A 21,177-nucleotide genomic window follows, 5' to 3' on the forward strand; every position below is an offset into this window, starting at 1 on the left:
CAGATAGTATAAGCCATGCCGGGCAAGGTTCAAAAGGGCAGGTGGTGGGCTGCACCATTCCAATCAGCTTGTCCACATCCTCAGAAGTCACAAACGGGAACTGATCCAACCTAACCACATAAGAGGAGTCACTGGATACCTCCACATCAGACACTGAAGCAATTGTGGAGATGGAATCTAAGTCGGCCCAAATACGAGAGATTTTCCCCACAAAGAATTCATTAAACACATCACAACGGGTAATCGATGGTTCCAGATTCCGATTCAAGGGAGGAGGGGCACTCACTAGCCCTCTCACAACCCTGAACAACTCCGCCAGATGTGAACTTACGAATGCAATACGGGAAGAAAAGAATCGCTTCTTTGCTGCACGTATGGCCTGAGCATAGATCTTCAAATGAGCTCTATGTTGCACTCTGTCGGATTCAAGCCGAGTCTTTCTCCACCTGCTCTCCAGTCATCTACCTTGCCGCTTCAGCCCCCTTAGTTCTTCTATATACCAAAGGGCCAATTTTGAAGTGGGTCAGAGAGGACGCTTAGGAGCAATCATGTCTACTGCCCCGGTGAGTTTGCTGTTCCAATTCTCCACAAGGGCATCAACAGGATCGCTGACAGAGCCAACACTAAATCCCTCCAAGGCTTCTTGAAATCCTATAGGATCCAATAACCTTCTCAGGCAGATCATCCTAATAGGTCCCTAATCCCTGCGAAGGTGAGGTGTGACTGTGAGTCCAACCTTAACCAGATGGTGGTCCGTCCATGACAATGGGGAAATCACAGGAGACCCCACCCAAAGAACACCACCCTGATCAGAGTGAAAGACCAAATCAAGCGTGTGACCGGCAATGTGCGTCGCTCTCGAGACCCCGGACAAATTGGTACTGAAATGAACATTGAAGTCCCCCAGCACCACAAGCCTGGGGGACTCCAAAACCAAACCCGAGACCAAGTCCATCAGCTCAGTTAGGGACTCTGTTGAGCAGCGGGGTGATCGGTACACCAACAGAAGCCCCAGTCTATCCCGGGTCCCCAAACGTAAGTACACACATTCGATATGATTTGACACGCTAACAGGGATCCTGGTAAGGGTAAGGGAGATATTATGCTTATAGACCACAGCCACTCCACCTCCCCGCCCCCAGTCCCTCATCTGTTCCTCAAGAGAGTACCCTGGAGAGAGAAGCCAGGACCACACTGGGCCGCCAGCCTCCCCCAACCAGGCCTCTGTAATACATACCAGGTCAGCGCCTTCATCCAGAATCAAATCATAGATGGTTTCTGATTAGTTCTGGGCCCACCTGGCATTACAGAGGAGCAAGGCGAGGTTCCAAGGGTGGTCGGCACTGCTCCCCAAGGTCAAAGAGCTGGCAGGTCAGTCAGAAGGGGAAACAGTTATTAATTTTTTATGTCCCCATCCCTTGTACGTTACTTCTGTTCCCCACCACCACCAGAATTGCTGCCCCACATTCAGTGGACACGCCCCCTGTCTCCCCATCTCCAGGTAAGCCCAGGCACATTATAAAAGATTCTCACACAGGACAAATTAAAACAGAAGCCCCATTATTAAATGTTCACCACATACAAATAACTGGACCAGGAGACCTGGCCCTCGCCCTCTCTGTCCCCCGAAGTGGCTTCCCCAAAGGGGCGACCCCGCCAGTGGCAGGCCTGCCGCCACAGGCAGCGTCCCTTATAGGGCCAGAGATTATGTCCCTGGTCAGGTGGAAAGCAGGGACTGCTGAGTCACTCCTGGGCCCCAATCCTGCAAAGCAGCCACTGCCAGAGTTCACAATCCCACAAGTCAGGCAGGGGGCTGGCAGATGGTCTCACCCTCTCCTGCAGGCAGGAACAAACAGCAGCCAACAGCCAACACCAGTCTCTCACCCTGGGGGCTGTCTGGGAAGCAGGTGGTCTCTCCCTCTGCTGCAGGGCTTCCTATGCCAGTTATTTTCGGAATGCCACATTCTGTAGCATACCAAAAGTAGGGCCACCGCTGTCAAGCATGACCAAGAAACTACCCATGTGGCAGAGCAAACAGTTCTAGTGAACAGACACAAATGAGAGGTAGCAAAACTTGGTGCTCACTCCAAGGTTGACATACCGTGCAAGGGAACACGGGTGGCCGGGGCAACACCCGTTATTTCCAACAGTCATGCAACTGCATTAAGAGAGTGGCTTATGACAGAGCGCTGACAATGGAGTGGTGCTCCAGCCACCTGTGCTCCCCTGCACGGCATGCCAGCCACTGTTTTCACCAGGGGCAGGTTCGCAAATGCACCCATATTTTTTGCACCATAAAACTGGAAAACTGCTTGTTAAAACAATGTGTATTTTCTTAGACCAGCAACTTCCAGATTTTTTGTGTTGGGGTGCCCCTTTTCCCATAAACTGTTCTGTCAAGGGACCTGCTGGCAAGGATTCTGGCCAGTTCATCTTCAAGGGTTTGAAGGGTTTGCACAGGCTGTTGGTCATTTTGTCCATCCACCCGCTGGGCATAAGCCTGGTCCTCTTGAGGTTAGAACAATTTCTTTATTACTATGGTCCTTCTTCTGTCTTTGGAAACACTAGTTGATGGGAATTAAGGCTGAGATGCACTCAACTCACAGGGTGTCTGAGTAGAAGAAGTATGGTTACTTTCCCCCAAGAGACACCTTTTGGGCTTCTCTTGATTCCTGTTTTCTTTTCAGAGGGCCTAGTTTTCACATCCTTCATCAGGTCCAGGAGGGACTATCCGAGATGCCTCTTCCATGGCGGGGCTCAATTCCTCCCTCGGCTTGGCTCCTTCTGCTGCCGCCCCTGCTTGGTTCTTTTCCGGCACTTCCAAACCAATATGGAGGATCTTTCCAACTCGTTTGATTTTCATAGTTCTAGATTTAGTGCAAAGTGTACTTGGCCTGAATAAGAAGCATCTGAAATTATATGTGGACTAGAGTCTTGGGTGGATCTGGATACCGAGACCTTTTCCAACTAAATTCATTGGATGACCTCAGTCTAGTCTCTTTCAGCCTTAATTCCTTATGTGTAGAACAGGAGATTTAATGACAGCAGGGTGATTGTGAGGACAAATGTGAGAGAAGCAGCTAAGTAAGTGCTTGAGGGCTTACGTAGAGGCAGTGCGTACGGCAAAAAAGTTTTTGTCAGTTCGCATTGCTTCTGCAGATTCACATTCGGCGGAGTTATCCTGGGTAGTGAGGAGTCTAATTTCTACTCCTTCTGGCTCCCGGAGGTGCTCTGCTGTGATGCTCTCAGTGTGTTCTTTGCGGTCAAAATCTCCTGTATTCGGGCCAAATTGGATTCCACTTTATTTGCAGGGTCTACGAAGGAGGTATCCAGCAATCCTTCTTGCAGTATTAGGTTGGATCAGTTTCAATCTGTGATTCCTGAGGATATGGACAAGCTGCTTGGAGCAGTGCGGTCCACCACGTGTTCTCTGGACCCTTGCCCTACTTGGCTGCTTCGATCTAGCAGGGAGATTATTCGAGGAGGCCTGGTGAATATCATAAATGCATCGCTGAATTGAGGGTAAGGTGCCTCCAGACTTGAAGGAGGCAATAATTAGGCCTTTTCTTAAGAAGCCTTCCCTGGATCCCTCGGCAATGGATAGCTATAGGCCAATCTCTAATCTCCCTTGGTTGGTCAAGGTGATTGAGAGGGTGGTGGCCGGCCAGCTCCAGGCGGTTTTGGAGGAAACTGATTATCTAGACCCATTTCAAACTGGCTTTAGAGTGGGCTATGGGGTTGAGTCAACCTTGGTCGGCCTGATGGATGACCTATACCGGGGAATCGACAGAAGGAGTGTACCATCAACCATGGTATCCTTCTGAGTTGCCTGGAGGAGTTGGGGATAGGAGGCACTGCTTTGCAGTGGTTCCGCTCCTATCTCTTGGGCAGATCCCAGATGGTGGAGCTTGGTGACAGTTGCTCTTCTCAACGAGAGCTGTTATATGGAATCCCTCAGGGCTCCATTCTGTCACCAATGCTTTTCAATCCTTACCCATAAAAGCCTTGGGCATGCGTCCGTGCCGCCCGTGTCTTTTTCGCCCGATCTGGGCATGCGCGGAGCGCATGCCCAGATCGGGCGAAAAAGATACGGCCGCCCAGAGACGGGCGGCCATGTTGGACCAGGCGGTGGCCGCGGTGGAGCGACTGGCTCCGATGGCGGCCGCCGCCGTTACGGCGAGAGGGCCGGGAGGAGCAGAAGCGGCGGGCCAAGGAGAAGCGGCCGCCGCCAACGGCAGGAGGAGAGTGTGGCCGAGGCGGCGGCGGAGCCGCGGCCTCGGCCAAAGGTAGTTGTGGCCGCGGTGGGGCGACTGGCCCCGTTGGCGGCGGCTGCGACGCCACCGAGAGTGCGGGTGAGGCGGTGGCGGGGCGACTAGCCCCGATGGCGGCCGCGGCCTCAGCAAGAGGTGGCAGTAGCTGCCGTGGCCGAACAGGAAAGGACTGGGCCCGCTTGCGGCCGCACTTGGGGGGCGGGGCCGTAAATAAATCTCTTTTCCCCTTAAGGCTAGCGCCCGTTATTACAACGGGCTAAAAATTACTAGTATCTACATGAAACCGCTGGGTGAGGACATCAGGAGATTTGGTGCTGGGTGTTATCAGTATGCTGATAACACCTAAATCTACTTCTCTCTTTCATCTGCTTCATCAGGAAATGGCATTCATTCCCTAAATGCATGCCTTCAGGCAGTAATGGGCTGGATGAGGGATAACAAATTGAAGCTGAATCCAAGCAAGATGGAGGTGCTCATTGTAGGGGCTCAGAATCTGAGGGATGAGTTAGATCTCCCTGTGCTGGATGGGGTTACACTCCCCCGGAAGGAGCTGGTACACAGCTTGGGGGTACTCCTGGATCCAGGCCTCACTCTGGTATCTCAGGTGGAAGCTGTGGCCAGGAGTGCTTTTTATCAGCTTAGGCTGATTCAACAGCTGCGTCCATTCCTAGAGAAGGATGACCTCAGAACAGTGGTGTACCAGCTGGTAGCCTCCAGGCTTGACTACTGTAATGCGCTCTACATGGGGCTGCCTTTGTACGTAGTTGGGAAACTTCAGTTAGTTCAAAATGTGGCAGCAAGGCTGGTCTCCGGGGCAACCCGGAGAGACCATATTATGCCTATTTTGAAACAGGTGCGCTGACTGCCGATATGTTTCCAAGCAAAATACAAAGTGCTGGTTATTACCTTTAAAGCCCTGAATGGCTTCGGTCCAGGTTACCTTAGAGAGCACTGCCTTTGGTCTGATCCCCACCGCACGCTAAGATCATCTGAGGAGGTCCGGCTCCAGTTGCTACCAGCTTGTCTGGTGGCGATTCAGAGGTGGGCCTTCTCTGTAGCCGCTCCTGGACTGTGGAATGCGCTCCCTGCAGACATCCGTAATTTGAATTCTTTATTGGAATTTTAGAGAGCCCTAAAGACCTACCTGTTCGGGCTGGCCTTCCATTGCTCTTAAATTGTTTTAAAGGATCTTTGATGTTTGTGAACCGCCCTGAGCTATTTTGTAAGGGCGGTCTAAAAATCAAATAAATAAATAAGTACAGGGGTAAATGTTGGGTATGTTTGTATACTTCTGTTTAGGCAGAAGTACACTTTCTCCATCCCAAGGTCCCAGCATGGCCATGCCACAACTTGGTTGCTGCTGCTCTGTGCAGTTAGATGTGCCTATTGTTTGTGTTTTTGTGTGTGTCCGTGTGTGTGTGTGTGTGTGTGACTGATTTTTTGTTGTTGTTGGCTACTCCAAGTGGTAGTGTACTGTAGAGGCGAGATATAAATAATAATAATAATAAAGAATGGGGGTTGACTCCCAGTTCCTTGTTGGCAGCATGTGGACTTGAGGAGGGTAAAGCAAGAACCTTCACTCGCCCTGCTTGCTCTTTAGAGGTTCAAGAGGCTTTTCTTCCATTGTTGCCATTAGTGTTCTGCACTGAGGAGGAGGCTTTGCTCTGAAAGGCTGCCAGAAGCCATGGAGAAAGGGAGGGGAAGGGCCTACCTTCTTGATGAACCACACACTAGGTACTCATCATAATCTGTCACTAAACAGCAATTATAATACTTAGCATTTGTATAGCATTTTTGAGTGTTCAGAGTGCTTCACATGTAGTATCTTGTCGTTGTCGTTGTCATCTTTGCGACAACCTTGTAAGTAAATATCCCAATATTGCAGCTGCGGAGAGGATGTGGTGTGTGCCTGAGGCCATCTCATAAGTTCATGGCAGAGGCAAGCTCTGAGCCATGGACTTCCTGATATGTCGCTCAAGCTCTTGGCCACTGCCATGCCCTCCCCCTCTCATTGCCTCCATGACTCGCTAGGCCATGCTGCCAACACGTTTGCTGGACTTCTGTACCAGCAGAGCCAGAAGCGGAGAAGGTGCTCCATACAGTGTTATGCTAACGGAAATAATCCCGAGCAAGTCCCAAGCGGCCTCAAACTGGCTTGGTCGCTTGCTGGAAGGATTCTGCACTGGCAAGGTCGATTCAGGTGACCCCCCAGTGAGGACCATTCACCACCAGGCAGAAATGCATGACAGGAACATCCCTCCGTAATGGCAGGTCCCTGAGGAAACCAATTCACATGCAGGAGTGGCATGCCAGCCCAGCATTCTTTTAGTTAAGACACAGATTCTGGGGGCTAGAACCTGTTGTGGTGCCAGTAGCGATCGAGATTGCGTCCGCAGCATGGAAGTGGGTTGGTTAGTGCCGAAGTTGTGCGGCCGTAGATTCACTGCTGCTTGTTCCCGTTGGCAAGGCCTGTCTGAATATACTCTACATAAGGAGGCAGGTTCCATCCCTGTATGTTTTTGAGAAGAATCCTGCAGAATTGTTGGGCTGCTGTGATATCCCATGCAGTAGCCACTAAGGGGAGCCTTTGGTCCATTTTTATCTCCATGGCGCTGACCACTGCTTTTGTCAGTTTTGTAGATGCACATATGGTAGAATATTATCATTTGATGGTTACAATTATGAGCAGTTTGATAGAAAATGACAGCTAAATTATGTGCTGTTCTCTATATTTGTTTTAATCTTGCACTTTAAATATGTGAAGAGGTGAGGAAAGCACACCTGATTTCTTTTGTGTTTGGAGGATTTCATCCCTCCTTCCTCTGATTTCTCTCCCTCCTGCCAGCTTGGGCAGAGGTTTCTTTCTCTTGCTAACAGCTTGTTTTCTTTCACAGACACTGTGTGTTTAGGAAAAGCTGGGCTGTCTTTGGTGATGAAGGCTTCTCTCCCTGCCACATGGGTGTAACTATCACTGGATGGCTGCGTTCCAGGCTGCCCGAGTCCCTTGGAGAAGAGGGCCTCTCTTGGGTTGCCCTCTGCTCACCTGCCACCTCTGAGGCAGCCCCACGAAGCCGACAGTCCCTGCCTGTGGCTTGGCTTGCTAAACTGTTGCCTGTCTCCGTGCAGTAGAATGACGCCATGGCTGGCAGCCGTTTAGCCTGCCCGGCTGCACACGCGGGCTGTGGGCTTCATGGGGTGCTGGGGAGGCCAGGAGGTGAGTGAAGGGGGGGGCGGCTGCAGGTGTGTGGGGCGGGTGACAGGTGGGGGAGGGTGCCGTGGCAACTGCCAAGAGACTTGGACACAGGTGGCTGCCCACCTCGCTATGCCCCTGCTGCCACCCCAAGTCCTAGACTGCCAGCCGCAGTGATGGAGGAATGTCTCCATGGTAGCAGTTTCAGGCTGCTTCTTTTTAGATCGGATTTGACAAGCCAAGGGAAGCTTTGGAGCTCCCAAAGTCGCTGTGGGTTTTGGGGAAAGCATTTGGAATGGGCGGAGGGTGGTTTTCACCTGGCATATATTGGTGCTCAGAGGTCCTGCTGCCTCTCCACTTAGGCCCTGGTTCCATTCCAATCTCAACTGCAGAACATGCTGTCAGAAGACAAATGGCACAAGGGTTGTTTCATGGTTTGGCGGGGGTATGATTCCACCCCCTCCCCGGTCCTTTCTGTGTCTAAATAGATGTTGCCCCTGGTGCTTAGGAACAGAGTCCGACTTCTTGCTTCCATCATGGGGGTGTTTCCCTTCTATGGAATATGAAGCTGCCTGCAGAAAGTCGGGCCGTTGCTCCCCCTTGCCCAGTATTGTCTCTGCTGATGGACCATGACTCTGCAAGCCCTCCCACGGAGACCCCTTTCCCAGCCCTGGGACTGAACTCCTTTTTACTGGAGAGAGAGTCATAAATATTAACATAAGAAGCAGACATCATGAGTCCGTGTAGCTCGGGTTTGCCTGCTCTGACTGGCAGCATCTCACTCGTGTTTCAGGTCTGGAGGGGGCTCATTCCCAGCCTCTCCTGGGGATTCCAGCAATTGAACTTGTGGGGGGTTCCTCCTCCTCCTAGGTATATTTATATAATGTTCTTCAACAAAATTCTCAAAGTAGTTTACGTAGAAAAATAAATATATGAATAAGATGGTTCCCTTCCTGTCCCCAAAGGGCTCACAATCTAGAAAGAAAGGTAAGATAGACACCAGCGACAGCCACTGGAGGGATGTTGTGCTGGGGTTGGATAGGGCCAGTTGCTCTCCCCCTGCTAAATAGAAGAGAATCACCACTTTGAAAGGTGTCTCTTTGTTCAGTTAGCAGAGCTGCATGTAAAGCTCATAGCCTTCCACCAAACTCTGCCTTCCTCAAGGAATGAAATGGAGTAGTGGGTGCTAGAAAGAGCTAACCTACTCCTAGAGATGGCCTTTCTAACTCTGACACTTGGTAGTCCTGTCCTTAGACCAACTTGTCATGAGAAAACAGTCATTTCACATTTGTGATAATTGTGTTTGTCTGTTCAGGTGAATTCATTCTGAAATGCCAGCGTTCACACATCTGTGGGCCTTTCTAGGCACAAGAACAATTTTTCTTAAGTTGGTGTGTTTGGACCAAGGGGTAGCTTCAACTGAAAAAGGTGGCGGGGGCCAAAGGTCCCTGGGCCCCTGAGGGAGGGGTCCCCTGCTGGCTGGCTGACAGTTAGCTCTTTGCTCTCCCCCTTGAACCTCTCTGAAGAAGGTGGAGGTGGTAGGAGCCCAACTTCACGTTTTGACCTAGGACCCACTCCAACCTTGCCACCCCTCTGGTTTGGACAATGATAATGTGTCATCAGAGCCTTTTAGTCAGTGCTCATAGATTTGAGGAAAACCCCCAGCCCCTTCAGCTTCATACTTGGAGCTGGGGCTTGCTTTGGCACTGGGCAGCCAAGGTACTTGGAGCCCCTCTGCCATCCATCACTCCAGCAGCCAACGCCAGTCTTCTCCTCCAGAGACAGAGGGGAGAGATGAGGGCTTTCCCTCATCATTGCATCAAGCCATTTCAAGGCCCGTCGGAATGCATGGCAGAGCCTCGGCCCCAATTGCGTGCTGGAGAGGAAGGGAAGCTCCTCTCATCACACTCACCAGAGAGCAATAGACTACGGCTATCTGCAGACCGCTTTTCAACAAAGGTTCTCAAAGTGGCTACATAGAAAGATGGGTAAAAAAACCAAGAAGGTTCCCTGCTCCCAGAAGGGCTCACAGTCTAAAAAGGAACAAGACAGACACCAGCAACAACCACTGGAGGGAAGCTGTGCTGGGGCTGGAGAGGGCCAGTTGTTCTCCCCCTGCTAAATAGAGAACCACCACTCAAAAGGTGTCTCTGCTCAGTTAGCAGGGGACTAGTGTGGACCTGCTCACCACCCTTGCCATGGCAAAGGTGGTGAGCAGAGCTGTGGACCACTGGTAGGAGTCCATGATGTGAAACGGGCTCATCCTTTCTGAGGCCAATTGCTCTCCTGTTCAGAGCAAGATGATACAAGAGGGATACAAGGTTGTGTTCTGCCACTTTGTTTTGTTAGTTTCATTTTTTAAGGGACTGTGTGCTCCCCCTTGCCACAACAGGCCCTGCTGGGGGAGAACCAGCATGGCTTCTGCAAAGGTAAATCTTGCCTCACAAACCTTTTGGAGTTCTCTGAGACCGTCAACAAGTGTGTGCATAAAGGTGATCCAGTTGACATAGTCTACCTGGACTTCCAAAAAGCTTTTGACAAAGTTCCTCATCAAAGACTCCTGAGGAAACTTAGCAGTCATGAGATAAGGGGACAGGTACATGTGTGGATTGCTAAGTGGTTGAAGGTCAGGAAACAGAAGTAGGGGTAAATGGAGAGTTTTCACAATGGAGGGAAGTAAGAAGTGAGGGGCCCCCAGGGATCTGTACTGGGACCGGTGTTTTTTAATTCATTCATAAATGATCTAGAAGTAGGGGTAAGCAGCGAGGTGGCCCAATTTGCAGATGATACCAAACTCTTTCAGGTAGTGAAATCCAAAACAGATTGTGAGGAGCTCCAAAAGGATCTGTCCAAATTGGGTGAGTGGGCAACAAAATGGCAAATGCGGTTCAGTGTTGGCAAGTGTAAAGTGATGCACAGTGGGACAAAAAAACTTCAAGTATACACTAATGGGAACTGAGCTGTCGGTGACTGACCAGGAGAGGGATCTTGGGGTCATGGTGGACAGCTTGTTGAAAGTGTAGGCTCAGTGTGCGGTAGCTGTGATAAAGGCCAGTTCCATGCTTGGATAGGAAGGATTGAAAATAAAACTAATATTATAATGCCCTTATACACATTTATGGTGTGGCCACACTTGGAGTACTGCCTACAATTCTGGTCACCACATCTAAGGAAGTAAATTGTAGAACTGGAAAAGGTGCAGAAGAGGGCAACCAAGATGATGGGGCCTAGAGCACGTTCCTTATGACTACATGAGACTACAACACCTGGGGCTTTTTAGTTTAGAAAAAAGATGACTGCGGGGAGACATGATAGAGGTCTGTAAAATCATGCATGGTGTGGAGAAAGAGAAATTCCTCTCCCTCTGCCATAACACTAGAACCAGGGGTCATCCCATGAAATTGATTGCCAGGAAATTTAGGACCAACAAACAGAAGTAGTTTTCCACGCAACGCATAATCAGTTTGTGGAATTCTCTGCCACAAGATGTGGTGACGGCCAACAACCTGGATGGCTTTAAGAGGGGTTTGGATTACTACATGAAGGAGAGGTCTATCAACGGGCTACTAATTGGAGGCCTCTGAGTACCAGTTGCAGGGGAGTAACAGCAGGAGAGAGGGCACGCCCTCAACGCCTCCTGTAGGCTTTTGGGGCACACAGGGCAACTGTGTGCAACAGGATGCTGGACTAGATGGGCCTTGGGCCTGATCCAGCAGGGCTGTTCTTAAGTTCTTAATTGTGTGTTATGCAGTGGCAGTGTCACCTTCCCATCCCCACTGACCCAAGGGTGTTCTTCCAAGAACAATATGCAGACTGGAGAGTGGGCCACTGGTGCTGGGTGCACTGCAAATAAGATGTATTCTCTACTACCTCCCACTGGTCATCTGAAAAGACCCATTGCCATTTCTCTCTGTGTGTAGGATGCAGCTCTTCACTAGGGGAGCTGGGTTAACTAGGCACACTTTCAGAAACTGTACACCAAACTGACTCGAAACTCGTGTTGAGCTGAATTGTCAGCAGTTTCACCTTTTGGAGCAAAACTGGTGATGTGAAATTTTTCCCTGGCAAGCCTTTAGTGCAGATATTCACCTTGTACAACAGCGTTTGGCACTGTTGTATTTGGGCTGCGATCCACTGCGTATTCACACTCATGGGAGTGTGCCTACACAGTCGAACCATTGAGAAGCTTCTGAAGCTCCACATGGTGCTCCACCGTCACCTGCACACAGATGGTCAGAGCTGCTGCACAAGCAGGTTCGATGACATCTGTGCTCAATAGAGCACTTCATTGATCTACAACAGAGAAAGTGGGAGGCCTTTTATTTTCAGTAATTTCCCATGGACTCTAAAAGGACTTTTTAAAAATGCAATAATTTTGGAACTAAACACCCCTCCACAGACAGGCATTATCTCTGCTTTCTTTGCCTTGGGGGGACCAGCATGTCTTATTTGCCTTGTGTTTTCAAAGCAGACTTGCACGAGTTGAACTCAGGATCACCCAAAGATCACTAGTTACATGTAAGCAACCTGCTATCTTCATCTGGGTGCTGCCATGAATCAGAAATCCTATAGACAATGGGATCTCAATTTGCCACGATGAAGTCACCAGGTGTCAGTAAATAAAATCAGATGGCTTCTTGCAGCCTCTCAAGTGACTTGCATGGTGATGGCAACTGAGAAGCATTCCCAACGATGCCCAAGTAATGAAATAAGCAAATAGTCTTGTGAGGAGTTCCAAAAACTGCCAAAAAAAGGAGTGGCTTTTTTTGAACATTGCCAAGCATGTTCATGAAAATGTGAGTAGTTCCTAGTTTAGAGGTCCTGAAAACCCACGGGTCTGCTTTGGGAGCCTGGAACCCACTTTGGAAAGCCCACCGCTCCTCAAAATACAAACTTGACCGGATCTGAAATTGAATACGATGCAGTGACTAGTCTGAGGTTTCCTTTGATTATTTCTTTGTTGTCTGGGTTTCAGGGCTTTAAAACTGTGTTTTGTTTTAACAACTTATTGGCAGAGCAGAATTCAAGTAGCCGGAGGAGCAAAGGCATGTGTGTGTCCCTTTGTGAAACTTCCATCTTGTTTGCAGCCATGAATCACAATGGGAATTTTCACTGATGTAAGAAGCTTAGTGATTTCATTGCTTTTTAAATACGTTTTAACAGCTACTGTGCAGGTGTTATGGGTGGAGATGGAAGGATTATTTCCCCAAACATCTCATTCAGCTGATTAGGAAGCTGCATCTTCAAGTTACTCTGGCCTTATTGGGAGCACAAAAGATTTGAATTGCTGTCCTGGATGTGCCAGCTGAGAGCAAAGAGCCCTCTTCTCTTTGTTTGGAGGTGCTGGTGCCTTTTCCTTTAAGGCAGGTAACCTCCACTCCACTAATTTGTATGCACTGCGTGCCATCCCAGCTCACTTCAAAGTGTAATCAAGTCATGAACTAATTATGATACCATATTCCCAAAGAATGTAAATTTAATTTCCTTTCAAACACAATGGGAATGTATTAGGCATTCCTTTATGTGAGAGCTATACTGCTCAACAATAGAATGACAACACTTCAAACAGAAGTGAGTGGCTTAACTTTTGGAGGCGTGGTGTGACCTCTTTCTTCTCTTCTCATGCTTGTACCTTGCTTTAATTTCCTTGCTCACCGTTTGCTGGCACGAGCATATTCAAAATCCAAGTTCTTGTGTACAGAAGTGGACTGCGTTTCGGCTTCATACCCTTTCTCTTTGTGCTTTCTCAGCCTACTTTCCTGGACTTCGCAGTTCTTCAGAGAATGTTGACTTTCCTGGAGTTCACAGCTTGGGCAGAACCTTTCCATTATTAAAGATGGGCCCGTGTGGGGAGTTCCCTCGCAGGTCCTTAGTTTGCTTGAGCAAAGTAGCCCAGATAAGCTCAGTTATATTAGAACAAGAGAAGTAAAGTTGTTCATAAAACATTTTATTACCTTCTGTCTTCGCTGCACCTTCAAATTCTAGGTAATAAACCTGCAGGGAAGCCGCTTGGCTTTACCCTTTTCCATAGCAATAACTCAAGACGGGCTCCCGTGGTGTTGCGCTGTTCTGTGGCTTCTGAAAGGAGATGCGGTTTGTATTGTGCATTTTTGCTTCCAGGAATGGGCTGGAAATACTGCGTGAGTTGAGCTTCCCAGGGCTGGTGTGTCTTTTAAGCCCAAGTTTGCTAAGTCTGTTCATGCTGAAGGATGTTATCATTTGTGTGTAAACGTTAGCATCTGAATGAAAAACAAAATTGAATTGTTGATATAAATGTATGTTATTTGGTTAAAAGTTCCACAATCATTAGACAAGTTAATTTTTGGAGTAGTGAACCTCGCCAGTGGCTGGGAAAGAACTTTGAGTTTGGAGAAAAACAGCACGGTGCATCTGATACTGTGGTGGTCCTCCGTGTGGGAGACTGAGCTTCAAAGCTCTCTTGGGGTGGGAGGACTCAGGCCCACTGCAGGTCCTAGGACTTTGGCAGTGTCTGAATGGATTTAGCCTGCAGACAACACTGCTGGATCAGGACAAAGATTCATCGTCTAGTGTTTTGTTTCCAGAAATGGCCCCCAGAAAGTTCTGTCTGTACCCAGCTATTGATGTTCAGAGGTATACTGCCCCTGAACATGGAGGTTCATCTATGATGGCTAATAGGCACTGAGTCAAAGAAAGTAACTGCAAGAAGGCCAGCCAGATTGCCAGGAATCCTCCTGAGCACTGGTAGGCTAGAGATGGTCATGTGACAAGGGCTGATGCTCCTTAAATTGTATGTATTTATTTATTTTCACACTTGTTTCTCTTTCTTCCTCCGAGGAGCTTAGAGCAGAGCTTCCAAGTCAGGCCTGCTGCTTTTGGTATAAGCAAAGGAGGACAGTTGATCTCCTCTTCCAGCCTTAGACCATGTCTAGTCTTAAATATCCTGTTCCAGTTTTTTTACAGCCAAAGACCAGCCAAAAACTCAGCTTTATATTTGCTTATAGTGTGTTCAGTTGTATACTTATTCATATTATGTGTGCTTGAGAGGGTGCCCCCTCGTGAGCAAGGTTGGTGGTTATTCTAGAGAAATATGAGTTGATGGGCCTCATGAACAGCCTCGAAGGCACTGAACAGGAACTCTGCCTGCTGAACTGTTTGGCTGCAGCTGATTGTTAATGGCTGTTTATATAAGAGAGGCTTAAGCCATTTCTACAAAACCTCTCCCAGAGTTTCACAGAGTGGAGTATAGTCTGAAGCCAGTCTAGCATAGTCCATCCATGCTTATGAAAGCTACCGTGTTTTCACATTTGTGAGTATGGCGGTGTGTGGCTCTTTTCTAATATATTGGAAAGCCCTAAACACTTGCACATGGGTTTCTGTCATCTCGGCTCTGAATCTCTCGGCTCTGAAGAGAGGAGAGCTGGTCTAGTGGTAGCAAGCATGACTTGTCCCCATAGCTACGCAGGGTCTGCCCTGGTTGCATATGAATAGGAGACTTGATGTGTGAGCACTGCAAGATATTCGCCTCGGGATGAAGCCACTCTGGGAAGAGCAGAAGGTTTGAAGTTCCCTCCCTGGCTTCTCCAAGATAGGGCTGAGAGAGATTCCTGCCTGCAACCTTGGAGAAGCCACTGCCAGTCTGTGAAGACAATACTGAGCTAGATAGACCACTGGTCTGACTCAGTATATGGCAGTTTCCTATGTCCCTATGTTCCTAATGTGTTACCCACTCACATACTGCTGCAGTAATGGTTCTTCCTTGGTGCCTCCTCCCTGTATGCCAGTAGTTTAATTATTTAACAGAATGTCGACGAGCATTTTGTGACATCACAGCGGCTCAGGCTGTCACCTGTATCAACCTCCAGGTTTTGTTGAGGTTTTTAGTTCCTGGGAACTTCTTGAGCCTACTGGGGGCTCTGTGAGGTTTTGGGTTTGTTTAGGGGGGTGAGGGAGGGAAATAAAAATGCTTTGTGGAAAACAAAAGCAATCAATATTGTACAGCAGGCACTTACTGTATTTCCCTTAATCCAAGACTATGTTTTCCCAAGTTTTTTGATATTTGGAATAGGAGGCTGTCTTAAAGTTAGAGTCCTGTTCCTTTCAAGTAAATGAAGATCTAGATTGCATTTAATCTCTGCTTCTAAAGGGTGTCGCCTCAATCCAGTCCTCTTTGATTTGGATAAATACAGTATCTTTTTAACTGGAAGAAAATTGCAGAAATATATCTATGGGATCAAGAAAACCTAAAAGGTGGAGAGGCTTGTTTCATCTAAAGGGCATGGCTTCTGCTTTAGGTACAAGAATCGCAGGCAAGCCCAGGCAACTGGGGACAAACTCTAAATAAATATTGGGGGGATACCGATAACTCACTAGTAGAACATGTGCTTTGAATTTGCAAGATTCAAGGTTCAGTCCCAGGTATCTCTAGGTGGGGCTCATTCAGTGGAGTGAATCCTGTGTCAGATGGACCAATGGTCTAATGTCGCACAAGGCAGCTTCATATGGTCATGGAACGGCTCCCTTTGCTCTCCTTTTGGCTGCTATCTTTTCATTCCCTGCACCTTCTTTTACTTACCAGCTGCACCCCCCGCCAAAAAAATGTAAATCCTTGTTCATCATAAAACACTGATTGAATATTAAAGAGAAAATATGGAAGGTGCAATATTGCATGGGTCAGTCCCTACACTCCAGAACAGTCACTTAGTGTTGCTCTTGTTTTTTATTCCTGATGCCACATACCTTGTCATTTCCCCTATGGAGTACAGAGTCCCTCAAAACTACGAAGCAGGCCTGCCAGCAACCTTTGTTCTATTGGGACAATCCCACCCCTGCAACAACAACAACAACAACAAAAGGCAAAAAGCCAGGCAGCCCCCACTGTCTGTGGAGGCACATCTGGGAGGAGGGCTGTCGAAAGGTGAGTGAGCCAAGGAACATCTAGGTTGGAGAACGATGGGATTGCCTGCTTCTTACATCTCATCACGTAACTTGGATTTAAATGAATTTGTCTGTAATTTGTCTTCAAATGCAGACACTTAACTCTTGGGCTATATAAATGAACGGGCTTCTTCAAGGGTAAAATTCATGCCCTGCGTCCAGGCTAATATGTTCACCTACTATAAACATTACTGCTGATGGTTACAGCTGGCATAAAAAATTCTTTTTATGTACATCATTGCTGGCAAAGACTCCGGAGACCACCACAAATCATTTTGGGCTTCTCTTCTTTTTTGTGTGTTTCTGCACTGACAAAACACACTGAACTATAAAACTGCCTGAGCTCTGTGACTGTTGGCTGAGCAATACAATGAGCTTATTTAAACCATTACTTGTGATCGCCTTTTGTCTCGAGATGCAAAGCCAAGTCAAAGGGTCCTCTTCATTTGAGCCGAATTTAAAGCCGGTCATAACTTTCTCATTTGAGAACTTTCCTGGTCAAACACAAAGCTTTTTGAGGTCTCCTGGCAACGTTTCAGAATGATGACTCCAAGAAAGTCTTGCTCAAATATGGGGGAGCCCCATTAGCCCCCTGCATTGTTGGGCATCGTAGGAGGAAGGGTGTACTCCAAGTGGGGAAGTGGTGCTGGAGGTGGGAATGCCTTGGGAGAGAGTGCTTTGTCCCATACCTTGCAGTGCTGACAGGCAGGGATTAACAGAGGAGGTGTGTTGTTGTTGTTGTTGTTGTTTTTGTTGGAGGCATGTGATGCATAAGCATCAGGAGCCTTTCAAAATGCCATTAGGTAGATCTAACTAACTGCTAGCAGCTTGATCACCCCCCCCCCCGCCAATATTTGTTTGAAACCATCTTTGCCTGTTCTTTTTTTTTTTTTTTAACTATTTTAATGAAAAGGGTTTGTTATAGGGAATAATAAAGCAGTGGCTCTGGTTTACAAGACTTTGGCCAAACAAAAAAATTAAAACAGAAGCTCTCTAACATGAATTTGTCCAGAAGCAATCATTGGATTATTGGGAAAAAACTTACAACAAATTCACAATTCATGCTATTTTTGCAAACCAAAGGGGTGTACTTTGTTCCTTCCCTGATGGTGGCAACTTTTTATTAAGGCTTTTATTTGGAGGGATTTCTGTGGACAGCGAGCCATCCTGTCTGCATGCATAATTAAAAGCAGAGAGGGAAGAGTAAAAGGCAGCGGGGTGGGGTGAGGCTGAGGGGTAGATGGTTTCCCTGTGTTAAATGAGTAAGGGAGGGGATGGCGCTGTGACAGGTGAGGAGCCGATTTATCTCCTCCCGGACTTCCAATGCTGCAAGCAAGGCAGGGCGCTTTTGCTAATATCCTTGCAAATGCCACTGTTTGCTGCTTCTCTAGATCACTGTCCAAACCTTGTCGTCGGTTTTCGAAAGGCCTGCCAGGCTGTGCCTGCATCTTGAGCCGTGGGGAGTTCACGAAAGGCTTTGCGTTTGGGAATGTAGTCAGGCAAATTGATGACCGTTCTGGCCACTGATGAATAAATCATCCACTCTTACTTTGTTTGTTTGTGTCTCGGAGCTTGCTCCCCCACCTTTTTAGCCTCCACTTTCCAGGGCTTGACAGTTGGTGTCTACCCTATTGGAACTGCAGTGTGCCACCCCATCCCGCCCTTTGCTCTGGTTGCCTGAAGACCATAGAGACGCCAGAATATCAGTAAAACTACTAGCAGAGGGAGTGCTGGAATACAACGCTTGAGACTTGGGGGCAGTGTTCCCTCTTGCCCCTGCTAACTGGGCAAAGAGGCAACTTTTAATGTGGCAATTATCTTTATTTAGCAGGGGGAGAGTAACTGGTCTTATCCACCCCCAGGACAGTACCTCCAGTGACTGTTGCTGGTGTCTATCTTATGTTTCTTTTCAGATTGTGAGCCCTTTGGGGACAGGGAACCATTTTGTTTATCTTATTTATTATTTTGCTGTTTGAACCGCCCTGAGCCATTTTTGGAAGGGCAATATAGAAATTGAATGAATGACTGAGTGAATAAAAGGGATTCCCAGATGTTGTTCACTGCAACTCCCAGCATCCTCAGCTGCAATGGACTTTGGCTGGGGATTATGGGAGTTGTAGTCAACATCAGGGAATCCATGTTAGAGGGAACAGTGCTTGGGGGTGTGGACAATATAGGGAAATAATTTGTAGTAGTAGCAGTCTTAGAATACTGCCTGTGGTGCAAATTCCAGCATATTCCACTGATGGAAGTGGGAGGGGGGGCTGGGGTGGTACAAGAGGAGGGATGTTGGTATTGTGGCTAGTGTGCACACTAACAGTTGACAAGGAAGGATATACACTGGAGAGCATGATGCCCAATGTTGGGAAGAAGGGGATTTGAATCAGTTAAGCTTGGGAATCTCTGAGGTCGTTCACAAAATCAAAAACTGTGTTCTACCCAGGTTTGGGAGTTGTGTGTGCTCCCAGTTTTTGGTTGTGTGCAAGCAAGGTGGGAGGAAAAGCTATCTAGTTTTTTGTCCTACCTTGCTTCCACACAACCAAAAACTGGAGCACATACAACTCCCAAACCTGGGTAGAACAGAGTTTTTGATTGTGTGAATGACCTCTCTATAAGACTAAACCACAAAGCACAACTCAATAATATTTGGTCACTGATGGGGGTCCTTTCATTCAATAAGGAAATAGAGGTCACGGGAGATGCATCGTTTGCTAATAGCAGCCATAACTTATTCTCTACAAAGTTCTGAAAGATCCTTATCCCTGCTCTGCTGTCGTCTTTCCCTCTTTCTGCGATGACTGGTCTTACCCAGACTGCTAAACCACATTTGCATAGAATGAATGGCAGTGTGTTTGATTTAATCCACCCCACTTTCCATGAGAGATGTTTTTCTCCTTAACTTGCTATCTCACCCCTGCAGCAGCAGTACAGAGAGTGCCAGGAACTCTTAAGCCTTTATCAGAAGTATCTCTCGGAGCAGCAAGAAAAGCTCACACACTCCCTTTCGGAGCTTGAGGCTGCCAAGCTGAAGGAGCAACAGGTAAGCACCTCATCCACATTAACATCCTGTTGCTAATCATCCCTCTAAAATGGGTTTCATGAAATTCCATCTGCAACAAGCTGAGGCCTATGAGGTCATGGCGATGTTTTGGAGGTGGAGGCTTCTCTCTGTACCCTTTCTCAGGCCTGGAGCTGAAAATTATACTGTTTAAAGGAAGCTCTGGATCAGTAACGGTTCAGTTCATTGCTTGTAGCATGAAGTGCAAGGAACAGTTTGTCTGTCCAAAATGAAGGATAAGTTTACTTCTCTGTCTTCTTCTTGGAGCTCTGGACAAGAACTATGTTCTTTTAAAGCCTCACTGGTTTACAAATATGAGCTGTTTATGGGTTATAGCCTATTGCACTGGATACATAAAGGAGCAGGCTGAGAAGGTGGGGCTTAAAATACTGTGGAAAACTTAAGAACATAAGAACAGCCCTGCTGGATCAGGCCTAAGGCCTATCTAGTCCAGCATCCTGTTTCACATCTGTGGTCCACCACATGCCTCAGAGAAGCACATAGGCAAGAGGTGAGGGCATGCCGTCTCTCCTGCTGTTGCTCCCCTGCAACTGGTATTCAGGGGCATCATGCCTTTGAGGCTGAAGGTGGCCTAAAGCCACCAGAATAGTAGCCATTGATAGACCTGTCCACCTTGAATCTGTCTAAGCCCCTTTTAAAGCCATCCAAGCTGGTGGCTATCACCACATCCCATGGAAAAGAATTCTGTAGATTAATTATGCGTTGTGTGAAAAAGTACTTCCTCTTGTTGATCCTAAATTTCCCAACCTTCAGTTTCATGGGGTGACCCTTGGTTCTTGTGATGTGAGAGAGGGAGAAAAAAAATTATCTGTCCACTCTCTCTACTCCATGCATAACTTTACACACTTCAATCATGTCTCCCTATAGTCACCTCTTTTCCAAACTAAAAAGCCCCAGATGCTGTAGCCTTGCCTCATAAAGAAGGTGCTTCAGGCCCCTGATGACCTTGGTTGCCCTCTTCTGCATATTAATGTCCTCCTTAATATACAGTGACCAGAACTGCACATTGTACTCCAAATGTGGCCGCACCATAGATTTGTATAAGGGCATTATAATATTAGCACTTTTATTTTCAACCCCCTTCTTTATGATTCCAAGCATGGAACTGGCCTTTATCACAGCTGCTGTGCACTGAGTCGACACTTTCAGTGAGCTGTCCACTACAACCCCAAGATCCCTCTCCTGGTCAGTCACAGACAGCTCATACCCCATTAGTGTATATGTGAAGTTGGGTTTTTTTGCCCAGATATGCATCACTTTACAGTTGCTTATATTGAATTTAAAAGAGTCAGAGGTTTGCAAGATGGTTGATATAAGATGCAAATTTGGTCAAAGTCTAGAAGTGTTTGTTAAACTAGTGGCTTTCCTTAATAAAACAATCTACCTAATGAGAATCCTTATTCAGATTACTAAAGAGTTGGAAATGTTCCCTGTATAGAGAAAACAAAGTCAAAATTTCAGTTTTAACGTGTTCTGTGCAGTGCTAGTGTGTGAAACAGTAAAGGTCCACTATGCTGTTTCAGAATAATGATAATCTTAGGGTTTCATGAACGTGCATGGAGGAATCAACCCTCACTCTCTGTAGAAACCTAAAAACAAAGAGTAATGTGGTAACATGACATCTCACTGGTTCACTGGGGTATGAGCTTCTTTGAATAGTTTCATTGGGTATCTGAAGGTGCGAGCTGAGTAAGTGGTAGGTATACATATGTGAAGGTTGT

At 47.5% G+C, this 21,177-nt stretch overlaps 1 protein-coding gene across 8 annotated transcripts in view; it reads left to right on the forward strand.

The window, feature by feature from the left end:
* KIAA1328 (KIAA1328 ortholog) overlaps positions 1–21,177 on the forward strand; it is a 290,833-nt gene that overhangs the window by 97,364 nt on the left and 172,292 nt on the right. For all 8 annotated transcript variants that reach the window (XM_053299433.1, XM_053299432.1, XM_053299440.1 and 5 more), the window contains one exon: positions 19,290–19,417. In XM_053299433.1, the coding sequence (XP_053155408.1) occupies positions 19,290–19,417 (128 nt within the window). The remainder of the gene's footprint in view (positions 1–19,289; positions 19,418–21,177) is intronic.

This window comes from Hemicordylus capensis, chromosome 2 (assembly GCF_027244095.1).
Source record: "Hemicordylus capensis ecotype Gifberg chromosome 2, rHemCap1.1.pri, whole genome shotgun sequence".
Lineage (NCBI taxonomy): Eukaryota > Metazoa > Chordata > Lepidosauria > Squamata > Cordylidae > Hemicordylus > Hemicordylus capensis.